The sequence below is a fragment of the Heptranchias perlo genome, chromosome 1 (genome assembly GCF_035084215.1).
Source record: "Heptranchias perlo isolate sHepPer1 chromosome 1, sHepPer1.hap1, whole genome shotgun sequence".
NCBI classification, from domain to species: domain Eukaryota; kingdom Metazoa; phylum Chordata; class Chondrichthyes; order Hexanchiformes; family Hexanchidae; genus Heptranchias; species Heptranchias perlo.
In genome coordinates, this window is record NC_090325.1 from 13873839 (window position 1) to 13886756 (window position 12918).

A 12918-nucleotide genomic window follows, 5' to 3' on the forward strand; every position below is an offset into this window, starting at 1 on the left:
CACCCCACTAGTTACAGATTGCCATTTTGAAAATGACCCTTTTATCCCGACTGTTTGTTTTCTGTTAGTTAGCCAATCCTCTATCCATGCCAGTATATTACCCCCAACACCATGGGCTTTTATCTTGTGCAGTAATCTTTTATGTGGCACCTTATCGAATGCCTTTTGGAAATCCAAATATACTGCATCCATTGGTTCCCCTTTATCCACCCTGCCCGTCACTTCCTCAAAGAACTCTAATAAATTTGTCAGACACGATTTCCCCTTCATAAAACCATGTTGACTCTCCTTGATTGTATTATGAGTCTCCAAATGTCCTGCTACTACTTCCTTAATAATGGATTCTAACATTTTCCCAATGACAGATGTTAGGCTAACTGGTCTATAGTTACCTGCTTTCTGTCTCACTCCCTTCTTTTTGGTGTGAAAGTGAAATCTTTTTGGAATTTGGTGGTTTGCACCACTACAGAGCCCAATTTTGCTCTTCTGTGCTTAATCATTTTCCCCTGTGTGTATTGCAGATATATAATGCACTGCAGTTGTTATCCTTGTCATTTATCTAATAGTGTTGTTAATAGCCTTAATTAATGTAAGCTTCAGGAAAAATTGCCTTAAGCCAATATGCTTTGATAATGCTTGTGTGGAACCAAAATCAGTAGTTCTTCAGCTGTACTTATCCTCCTCCCCAGAAGTTGATAATTGTATGTAGCTTTTTTTAAAAAAGTGCCAAACTGTAAAAGGAGCCTCAATTTGTTTTGAATGTAATAACTGTAATTTTGTTTAATTTACAGATTAACTGGACCATCTGGATATCTTACTGATGGACCTGGGAACTACAAATACAAAACAAAATGTACATGGCTTATTGAAGGACAGTGAGTATTTGAGTCTTCCACTTTCAACGTACAATGTCTAATTTTGTGTGACAGTCTTTTCCCCCAATTCTCCCTGTATCAAATGTTGTCATCAGCTCAGAGGAGGGGGTATTTTATTTGCATATCTGCTCCTGTCACACCAGCTGCTAAGGAAGTGCCAGAACAGCTCATAACTGATTGCACCCCAGTGGCTCTGTAAATTTATTCAGTGATCAGCTGATTTGTAAAGATCAGGAGTGTCTCCAATTTTGATCCGGGATCTGTACCAGGAGATGCTGTGGGCCATCAACAGCAGCAGGATTTTTTCCCACTACAAGTTAAGACACTCTCATCTATCTGACTGTGTAGAAGATTGCCCAGGTATGTCCTTCTAAGCCCTGGCACTCCTCCCACTTGATCACCATCAAGCTATGAGACTAGAATCATAGAATTTTACAACACAGAATGAGGCCATTTGGCCCGTCGTGCCTTTGCCAGCTTTTTGAAAGAGCTGTCCAATTTAGTCGCACTCCCCAGCTTTTTCGCCATAACCCTGCAAATTAGTTGTCTTCAAGTACATGTCCAATTGCCTTTTGAAAGTTCCTATGGAACCTGCTTCTAATACCCTGGTATTGCATTCCAAATCTTAACAACAATCCTCTGTGAAAAGGTTTCTCCTTGTTTCCCCTCTAGTTCTTTGTCCAGTTGTTTTAAATCTATGACTTCTGGTTACCGACCCACTTGCCAGTGGTAACAGTTTCTCCCTATTTGCTCTGTCAACGCCCTTCATTATTTTGAATACCTCTATTATGTCTCCCCTTAAACTTCTCTGCTCTAAGGAGAACAATCCCAGCTTTTCCAATCTCTCCACATAACTAAAGTCCCTCATCCTTGGTATCATCCTGGTAAACCTCCTCCATACCCTCTCCAAGGCCATGACATCCTTCCTAAAGTGTGGTGTCCAGAATTGTACACAGTACTCCAGCTGAGGCCTAACCAGTGCTTTGTAAAGGTTTAGCATACCTTCTTTGTTTTTGTATTCAATGCCCCTATTTACAAACCCAAGTATCCCATACGCTTTCTCAATCGCTGTATCAACTTGTCTTGCCACCTTCAAAGATTTGTGAATATGCACCCCCTGGTCCCTCTGCTCTTGCACCCCTCTCAAAATAGTACCATTTAAATTATACTGCCTCTCCATGTTGTTCCTCCCAAAGTGCATCACTTCACACTTATCCGCATTAAATTGCATCTGCCATGTGTCTTCCCATTTCACCAGTATGTCTGAGTCCTCCTGAGATCTGCTGCTATTTACTGCGTTGCCAAGTTTTGTATCCTCTGCAAACTTCAAAATTATACTCCTATGCCCAAGTCCAGGTCATTTATATATAACAAGAAGAGCAATGGTCCTAACACCGATTCCTGGGCGTCCCCACTGCATACTTCTCTTTTGACAGAAAAACATCCATTCACCACAACTCTGTCTCCTAACCCGTAGCCAATTATGTACCCAACTTACCACTGTTGCTTTAATCCATGTGCTTCAGTTTTCTGACTAAATCTGTGATGTGGTACTTCATCAAATGCCTTTTGAAAGTCCATATATACAATATTTACTGTACTACCTTCATCAACCCTCTGATACTTCATCAAAGAACTCAATCAGGTTAGTCAGACACGATTTACCTTTAACACATCTGTGCTGGCTGTCCTTTATTAACCTGGGCTTCTCCAAATGAAAATTAATTTTGGCCTTGACAATGGTCTCTAGAAGTTTTCCCACCAGTGATGTTGGACTGATTGGCCCTTTTTCAATTCCTCGTTCTATGGTATGTCAGGAGTATTACCAGGCATACCATAGAATGAGGAATCAATCTCATGAAACTACCTGACAGCTACCTGTGTGCTAAAAACCAAAAGCAGCAGGCTATAGATAGTTTAGCAGTCCCACATCAACGGATCAGGACTAAGATCTGTAACCCCATCACATCCAGTTGAGAATAGTGGCTGACAGCCAGGCAACTAAAAGGAGGAGATGACTCTGGATACCCCTTTCTTCAACCACGGTGGGGCCTAACACGTGGGTGCAAGAGACAAGGCTGAGGTGTTTGCAAGTGTCTTCAGACAAAAGTGTGGAGTGGATGATCCTACTTTCCATCCTCCTGAAGTGCCTGTCTCCATAGATGTCGGTGTCCAGCCAATTTGGTTCACTCCACATGACAAAGAAGCGGCTGAGTGCTATGGACCATAACAATATCCCAGCTGTAGTGCTGAAGACCTGTGCACCAGAGGTAGCTGCTTCCCTAAGCCAATCTGTTCCATTGTAGCTCTGACACTGGCATCTGCCTAACTGTACAGAAGATTGCCCAGATATGTTCTATCCACAAGAAACAGGATCTCTAACTTCCTCATCTCTAGCTGCCTCGTCAACCTCCTCCCAATAATCAGAAAAAGTGATGGAAGGAGTCAATAATAGTGCCATCAAGCAATAGCTACTCACCAACAACCTGCTCACAGAAGCTTAATTCAGGTGCTGCCAGAACCACTCTGCTCCAGACCTCATCACAACTTTGATCCATACATGGATGCGAAAGCTCGATGGCAGAAGAGAGGTGATAAGAGTTGCCCTTGACATCAAGGCATTATTCAACTAAGTATAGCAAAGGAGCTTCAGCAAAGCTGAGGTCACTGGGGGTGGGGTCAAAGGGAAAATTCAGGAGCCATACATAATGCAAAAGATGATGGTTGTGGTTGTTAGAAGCCAGTTATCTCAGCCCCAGGACATCACTGCGGGAGTTCCTTGGAAGTATCCTGGGCCCCACATTCTTCAATGACCATATCTCTGTCATAAGGTCAGGAGTGGGTCTGTTTGCTGTTGGTTCCATGATGTTCAATTTCATTCTCAACTTCTCTGATAATGAAGCAGCCCATGCCAGCCTACAGCAGGACCTGGATAATATCCAGGCTTGAGCTGACAAGTGGCAGGTAACATTCACAACATGTAAGTGCCAGATAATGACCATCTCAAACAAGAGAAAGCCAGCCATATCTACTTTTTAAAAGTTCATGCTTGGATATAGGCATCACTGGCAAGGCTGGCATTCCTAGTTGCTCCGACAAGTTGGTAGTGGGCCTTGAACCCCTGCAATCCATATTCTTTGCAGCAATTTGATGCAACTGAGTAGTTTGCTAGGCCACTTCAGAGGGTAGTTAAGAGTCAACCATATAGGTATGGAACTGGAGTCACATATTAGTTAGATTCGGCAAGGATGGCAGATTTCCTTCCCTAGAGGATATTGGTGAACCAGTTGGGTTTTTATGACAATCGACAGCTTCATGGTCACTTTTTTATGATATCTCCACATTTTTTTTCAACTGAATTAAAATTCTCAAACTGCCATGGTAGGATTTGAACTCTGGTTTTCTGGATTATTGTTCCAGGCCTCAGGATTGCTCGACCAGTAATATAACTGCTACAGTACCATACCATGTTCATTACACTACCGTACCCGTTTGACCTTCAATGGCACTACCATCGGCCAGTCCCCGATCATCGACATTTTGGGGGAGGGGGGTGGTGGGCACCATGCCCGGAAGCTTAACTGGACCAGCCAAATCAACACATTGGCTGCAAGAGCAGGGCAAAGGCTGGGTACTCTGCGATGCATGGCCCACCTCCTGACCCTATCAAAGCCTCACCACTATCTATAAGGCTCAAATCAGGAGTTTGATGGAATACTCACCAGTTACTTATATGGATGCAGCTGCATCAACAATCAAGAAACTTGACCTTTGCAGGGCAACTCTGGTTAGGCAGTAAATGCCGTCATCCCAATGTTGGCCACAGCCTGAGAACATATGACAAAAAAAATTTTTAGCCAGTAAGAGTTTATAATTGGCCTCAGTGTCGTTGAGTTAGAGAGGAAAAAAATCAGCCACAGTCCCTAATCATTGTTTTCCATCAAACCGAAATCGACCAGGGTTCTTGCTCATGACTGCATTTCACTGAACCTTGCTTGAAAGTATGTGGTTGATGTGTAGAAAGAACAGGATCTGGCTTGCCTGTGATGTCTTTAGCCCCTACAATGGTCAAATTGCCACTCGCCTAAAAAGGCTCTCACATAAATTAGCACTTGGTCGAGGTATTGGAGGGTGCATGATCTATAGTACAGTCATAAGAACGTAAGAAATAGGAACAGGAGTTGGCCATACGGCCCCTTGAGCCTGCTCCACCATTCAATCAGATCACAGCTGATCTTCAACCGTAACTCCACTTTCTCGCTGGTTCCCCATATCCCTTGATTTCCATAGAGTCCAAAAATCTATCCGTCTCAGCCATAAATATATTCAGTGACTCAGCATCCACAGCCCTCTGGGGTAGAGAATTCCAAAGATTCACAACCTTCTGCATGAAGAAATTCCTCCTTATCTCAGTTTTGAATGGCCGCCCCCTTATCCTGCGACTGCCCCCTAGTTCTCGACTCTCCAGCCAGGGGAAACAATCTCTCAGCATCTACCCTGTCAAGCCCCCTTATAATCTTATGTTTCAATGAGATTACCTCTCATTCTTCTAAACTACAGAGAGAACAGGCCCATTCTACTCAACCTTTCTTCATAGGACAATCCTCTCATCCCAGGAATTAATCTAGTGAAACTTCGTTGCACCACCTCTAAGGCAAGTATATCCTTCCTTAAATAAGGAGACCAAAACTGTACGCAGTGCTCCAGGTGAGGTCTCACTAAAGCCCTGTACAACTGTAGTAAGACTTCTTACTTTTGAACACCAACCCCCTTCCAATAAAGGCCAACATGCCATTTGCTTTCCTAATTGCCTGCTGTATCTTGTACGAGGACATCCAAGTCTCTGAACACCAACATTTAATGCAGTACATCAGTAGACGTGGGGAGAAAACTAAATTTCCTTTGGCATGTTAAAATGAGCATGTGCTTCAGTATGGTGTGCTACCCACATTTGTTTCATTAACCATTCTTACTCTGACTTCTTGACCTGACCACTGCCCTTTCAAATGCTGTGACTTCTTCTGGACATTGAAATCAGTGCTTCTGTGTGGTCCAGTTGCCTAATTGGTGCTTTCCTGCTCTGTTGTCCTATTTGGTAACACAGCTGGGAATGGAAAAATCTCATTGTGCAACATTATGGTTGCAAGCTCAAGTGCCAAGGATGCCTAAAGTCTTAGACACCACAAGGTTTTTTGTTTGGAGTGGGCAGAAAAATACCGCTGCTCAGTAATCATAGGATATTAATATAGGACATTCTCTGTGACTCTGGTGAATTTTCACCCCTCAGCCTCAAGCTCTTTGCAGCTTTTGACACAGTTGACCACTCCTTGCCCCTTCAACGTCTGTTCTCTGTTGTCCAGCTTATTGGGACTACCATAACTTGCTTGTGTTTTCACCTGTTCGATCATAGCCAGGGCATCTCCAGCAATGGCTTCTCCTCTCGCCCTCACATTATTTTTGGAGTACCCCTCCTCTTCCTTATCTACATGCTGCCCCTTGGTGATATCATCTGCAGATATGAGGTCTGATTACATATGACACGCAACTCTATCTCTACCACCTCTCTCAATCCCTTCACTGCTGTCCTCACTGGACCTACATTGGCTCCTGGTCCCCAAAGCCTCAAATTTTAATTTTAATCTTGGTCCTTAAATCCCTCATGCCCTCCCTCCCAATCTCTGCAACCTCCTCCAGCCCTGCAACACCCCCAACCTGAATTCTCTATTCTTCTGATCTCTTGTGCATCACCCCTTCCTCCACCAGTGTCAGCTCTGCATTCAGCCCTACTGTTTGCAATTTCCTCCCTAGACCCCTCCACCTTGCCTCCTTTAAGACCCTCCTTAAGACCCACATCTTTGGCCAAACTTTTGTTCACCCCTCCCAGTAATCGCCTTCTTGAGCTTGGCGTTGACTTTTTTTAAATTACCCCTCTGTGAAGTGTTTTCTGCTCTGCCAAAACTCTTCAGTTGTCTGACATTTTTGTAACCTTTCTGAAATTGTAAATCTATGCACAATCTTTCTGAATTTTGGACAGTCTTGTATTGTGGATTCAGGTCCATAATTAACTATCCGTGGCAAATTAAACTTGATTCTCTATTCCATATTCCCTTGATTCTTATTCCTCCCCTTACACATGCTTTCGTGAAGTTGGAAAATCATGTGGTGTAAAGTTGCAGTGGCACTGAGAAGCATCTGATACTTTACCCAAGTGGTATTTTTCAGTGTGAGCACTCTAATCATATTGGGGGTTAGTGGGGAAGGCATTCTGTCTGTATATGCTTGCTTCCAGGGGAGGCCAGTGGCTAGCAGTGATAATAGAGAATCTTGGTTGGTGGTTGTTCTGTCTCCCTCTCTTTGTCTTCTGTCCCTCTGCCCCTTAATTGTTCCCTCCTACCTGTCCAAACTAGTCTAGGAACATTGAGAGCAATTAGAGCAAGTTCACTGCCACCCTTGTTGATTTGAGAAAACTGAACACAGATCAGAGGTCATGTCGTAAATCTCTCCTGGTCTATGTGACTCAGTGCTGCATCTTACTGTTCAGTGAATCTTTGAATTTGCTATGAGGTGAACTTTTTGGGCAGTTTTTAATGCTGATTATAAATAAAGACTGTCTTAACATGAATTTGTTTTTAAATCTAGGCCAAATACTATATTAAGACTTCGATTCATTCACTTTGCCACAGAGTGCAGCTGGGATCATTTATATGTGTACGATGGGGACTCCGTTTATGCACCATTGTTAGCTGTGTTCAGGTAAGGGGAATTGTTTAGCTGGATTTAGAATGCTTTGAGTATGGAATTTCTCATTAAAGGCAGATCATTGCTTGATTACAGCTGCAGCAACAATGGCCTAAATGCTGGGCGTGCCACGCTAATATTTTTAAACATGAAAGAAAGAAATAGATAATTGGTTGTCAGTGTGAAAAAATGATGGAATAAAACCTCCCTGTAAGATTGGAGCTGAAGGCAATTATAAAGCCTTAATTTGATCTTGGGCCTTGGATGACAGTTCATAATAGATTTGCTTTCATGGTTGACGTCATTTGAACTTGTCTATTAAATGACTGCTGTGTAATAATTCACACAGTTAATGGATTGCTGCAGCTCTGCATATGGGACCAGGTGAAGTGAATCAGAATAATAAGAGTTTAGACTTGTACTTTTGACCTCTGCACAGTATTCATTGAAGAAGAGTCAACAGTCATTTGTTGTCAGTTAAACTCAACAAATGTTTGATTCTGCTATGTGTTACTTTCTGCTTTAACTGTTGAATGCACACCAGTTCCCTGAATTTAAAAAGCTGGTTTCATAATTGGTACTCATCGCTTCAGAATGTTGTGGACAGCAACTTTCTCTGTTTTCCAGGTACATTTAAAGACCCAGTTTAAGTCGGGAATGCTTAATTTGAGCCAGTATCTAGTTCACAAACCCATTCCATAAGTTGTTGACTCTTCAGCACATAAGGTTATGATTATTCCTTCTTCAATTTATTACATTCCTTGGTTCTTTTCTCCTTATTTGGTAAAAGTCCGTCATTATTTTCAAGAAAAAAGAAAGACTTGCATTTATATAGCACCTTTCACGACCGCAGGACGTCCCAAAACGCTTTACAGCTAACAAAGTACTTGTGAAGTGTAGTCACTAGTAATCTACGAAACGCGGCAGCCACTTTGCGCACAGCAAGGTCCCACAAACAGCAGTGCGATAATGACCAGTAATCTGTTTTAGTGATGTTGGTTAAGGGATAAATATTGGCCAGGACACTTGGGGTAACTCCCCTGCTCTTCTTTGAAATAGTGCCCTGGGATCTTTTACGTCCACCTGAGAGGACAGACGGGACCTCTGTTTAACGTCTCATCTGAAAGATGGCACCTCCGATGTGCAGCACTACCTCAGTACTGCACTGAAGTGTCAGCCTAGGTGTTGTGCTCAAGTCTCTGGAGTGGGACTTGAACCCACAATCTTGAATACTTGCCACTGTGTGTCTGTAGGTTTACCCATTAACTCCAACCCAGTTTACTGTGGTCAATTTATTTCTCTTCCGTTTGAAGTCTTCCTTATTTAAATTTAAAACCTTGGTTTGTGACTCTTCCTTCTCCCTCTTAAACCCAATATCAAATTCAGTCATATGATGGCCACTATTTGCAAGATGATCCTTTACCATCAGATTGTTAACTAATTCTAGTTCTTTATTCATCACTGAATCCAGCAAATCTGCTACATGCACCATCTCCTCAAAATAATTGAATTTTTCTGCTATCACATACTTACTTCACTCCTTAAGGTAACAGGGAAACATTTTTTTGGAGGAAGGAATGGCAGGAAATAAATGTGGAACATTTATTCAACATTAGACTGGAATCCATCAGGAGACAGAAAATCCTGTCGTAACCACTAATATTTAAGATTAATATGTATACTAAAATATTGCTATTGCAGTTTTATGTAACATCATTTGGACCTAAACAAAAACAAAGCCTAGCCCATTGCTAACCCTGGAACATTGTGCGAGATGTCCCAAGAACCAGGATGCTGCTGTGAGCAACAAAGAAAGCCCACAGGTGTGCACAAACTGAGCTCTACTTCCCTATTTTCTCCCGGTTTGTTCGTAGCAGAGTCCAAGATTAATCTTTCATTCCTGGAGACTCCAGGACAATCCAGGAAGGTTGACAACCCTTGTTACGGTGAATTTTACTGAGGGCCTCATTCATGCACGAACCACATAGGCCTGTGCGTTAATCCGCCCCAGCCTACATAACACCAGTGATTGTGCTTCAGAATTTATTCATTGGTTGGAAAGCACTTGTGGCACCGTGACAATATTATGAGGTGCGGTCATTAAATGCAAGTTCTTTGTTTCTATCTTAGTTTTTATTTTATTATTACATTTCTCAATAACTGCTCGTTATGATTTATTTGACAATTGTTAAGCTTTTGTAAATCTCAGCTTTGTGTCTCAAAACGTCCTGGTATTATTTACAGACAGACATTTTGGCCTAGATGTTCCCATTGTAATGGTACTGACAACCCATTAAAATGAATGAGTACCCTCAGTGCTGTTGTAAAACCGAGGATATCTTTAATGCTGTGATCAGCAAAATATAATTTCATAAATCTTGTGAACAAGCAGTCCCCAGACTGACCTCTCGTTTGAATTCTTGCTAATTATGTCAGCCCCTTATATTTCTATTATTTATCCAATTTGCAACATTATCCTGAATCCCAAGAATTCTCACATTTGGTGCACACTTTTATAAGGCATCTTATGAGATGTTTTTTGAAAGCCAAGATTTCTAACATGTACCAGTTCAGTTATGGCTCAGCAAGTTTACCCAGTAAGTCACTGAGCCGCGCAGACTACAAAGCCCCAGATTCCATCTCTTGTGTCTATGCTGAGTCAGCTTAACTCAGTTGTGATGGCAACGGGTGTTAAAATTAGTCTTGGCAAACCCAGTTTGCTGTTCCTGATTGATGTACAGCAACTGCTGCAGGAAGTGTGCATGTGTGGTTGCTGGGCAGCTTTGGACTTGGCAATGATGCCTTTGCAGTTGAATAGCCTCTGGCTCATGTATGAATAAATAAACAAACAAATCGCCAGGATAACAGACGTTGACTAGTGTTTGTGTCAGTGCTTTCAGGAGTAGAAAATAAAACTGAAATCTAGACATGATTGGAATGATTGTTTTTTCATAGTTTAATCACTTTAATTCCTTCCCGACTCCAGTGTCTTTCCAGCAATATATGTTGGGTAACAGATGCACAATTCCTCGGCTGAATTCTTGACCGTTACGAAAAATTGAAACAATGTTGGCTCTTTTCCAGTCACCTGCGTTTATTTCTGCATATAAACAAGCTGGAAAAAAGTTCAAGCCGCAGCTCCTCCTCACTTACAACTTCGGTGCTTTCAATGCACTTGGATGTATTTTGCCCAGTCGTGTTGCATTTTGAGCATTGAGGTTTTACAGCTTTCTTCCAACTTCTTGCTCGTTTAATTAACCCCTTGCATAATTGTGTCAGTTCTTTATATTAACTGAATTTAGTTCCACCTAATACACCACCAGCGGCATGCTACAGTTTCCTGTAGTGAGAACTGTTATGGGAATTTAAAAAATCACTTTTTAATTATGGGAATGTAAAAATCAATTTTTAAAAGAAATCATCATTTTATTTCAGTCATCAAATTTTTATAGTATCTATTATCCAATTTATCCTTGTCATTCTATCCCATTCAGTGTTTACCCTTTTTTTAAAAACCATTTTTATCCTCTAATTTCAACACTTGTGGATTTAAAATCAGCTATGCTGGAATCATTTTATTCGTTTACTCTGATGTAAGCCACAGTATTGATTATAATGTAATTTTCTTGATGCTCAGGTATTCTGTATCTTTTAAGTTTGTGCTGCCTGAGGCTGATCGACCCGAATATCACCCCTACTGTGTCCAGAAGTACTTTTGTGTTTGCACCATGGTCCCTCTTCCTTTTTCTGAAAAATGTCTTTTGCTCCATTTGATTTTCATTGAGTAATTAAGGTTTCCCCCATAACCATCACCCGATATACTGTTTATTCCGATATTTTAATAGGTAGTGTTCCTTTTCTTGCTTGGTGAGCTACAGCAATTCCTGAAGACTGGCTACTAGTTTTCAGGTCCACAAAAGTTGGCGTATAAGCCACCACTTATTACAGCTATTTATGATCTCTGCTGTATTTTGACTTTCCTATTAATGTGGGAGATCTAGTATCATTGTCGCAGCCAGTATCAGAAATCATTCGAATGACACATGCACTGTTTTTTGTGAGAAATTCAGGGAAAAGAAAATTGGCAGGAATTGGTACAATTTCATAGTCCACTCAAGATTGTGGGTCCTGAGTATGTATATGCAGTCTTTTCCTCCTGACTATATTGCAAAAGTTAGTAGCAGTCTTCACATTAAAAAGATATACCAAGTTAATGCATGTTTATATTGTATAGCGATCTAATTCTTGAAAATTATTTAGATTTCTTCCTCCATTCTGCTATTGTCTCTAAAATATGTTTGTGAAGAGCAACAGGCTAGGATTCCAGCGTGAAGATGTTGGGTTGGATTAATATATTTTTAAACTATCTTTTGGGATCAGGAAGTTCATGCACAATTTCACCTCAGATAAAATGAATGGGGTGCAGCCATTGATGGGGTAGATTGTACTTGGTCTGTGGAAAAGTCAAGTTTTATGAGCTGAATGACCTCTCAATCTGTACTTTATATTGCAAAGTTACTATAAGATAAATATTTGAAGGAGAACGCGATATAAGGCTATGGGGAGAGCGTGGAGCAATGGCAATAGTTTTGGATTGTTCTGGAAAAGAGCTTGCACAGAAACAATTGGCCAAAACGTGGCCTCCTATGCTGGAAACTCCTATGATTCCATATCAAATTTTATGTCTCCATGGAGTTTTTATTTTGTAAAACATGCTGTTAACATTTTCTTTCTTTAAAGTGTTGTGTACTGGCACTGGCTTATTGTTGCTTTCTGACCTTGGCACACTTTTAATAATAATTTACTGGGCTTCCAGAGTGTAGGCCACTATTTCCCAAAGGAGGGATGCATTTCTTTCCCCAGAGGACCACCAAATTAGTTTAACGGACAGTGAGACATGGCTATTAACAAAAGATTGTATTTACAAGCAGTAACTTACTCGAGTACAAAGTATTTCTTATCGTCAGTAGTGAATTTACAGAAATGTGGTCACATGTTGGTTTGGAGCCATTTCTGGGTGAATGACTTGAACTAACAGCTCACACAGGTGTATAATTAGAAACTCCTGATCTGTCTGCCATCTGTAGAATTTGCAAAATTAATTTTTATTCCTGCCACTTAATTTTTTATTTAATTTCTTATTTCACAGAATGCCAAAATTGTTAATTTTTTGAAATTCCTTACCCCTCAAGCTTCCCTTTCTGCGACAGTTTTTTTTAAACCCCAAGTTTGGCAATGTTTGGATACGATTCGATTTATCTTGCCACCTTTGCCATACTTTTTAATCTCAGTGGTTCCCTGCAGT

At 41.2% G+C, this 12918-nt stretch overlaps 1 protein-coding gene across 4 annotated transcripts in view; it reads left to right on the forward strand.

Annotated features, from left to right (window-relative positions):
* Positions 1 to 12918, forward strand: part of atrn (attractin) — a 370377-nt gene that overhangs the window by 65516 nt on the left and 291943 nt on the right. For all 4 annotated transcript variants that reach the window (XM_067981305.1, XM_067981340.1, XM_067981351.1 and 1 more), the window contains exons 2-3: positions 792 to 875; positions 7515 to 7628. In XM_067981305.1, coding sequence (XP_067837406.1) covers positions 792 to 875; positions 7515 to 7628 — 198 coding nt within the window. The remainder of the gene's footprint in view (positions 1 to 791; positions 876 to 7514; positions 7629 to 12918) is intronic.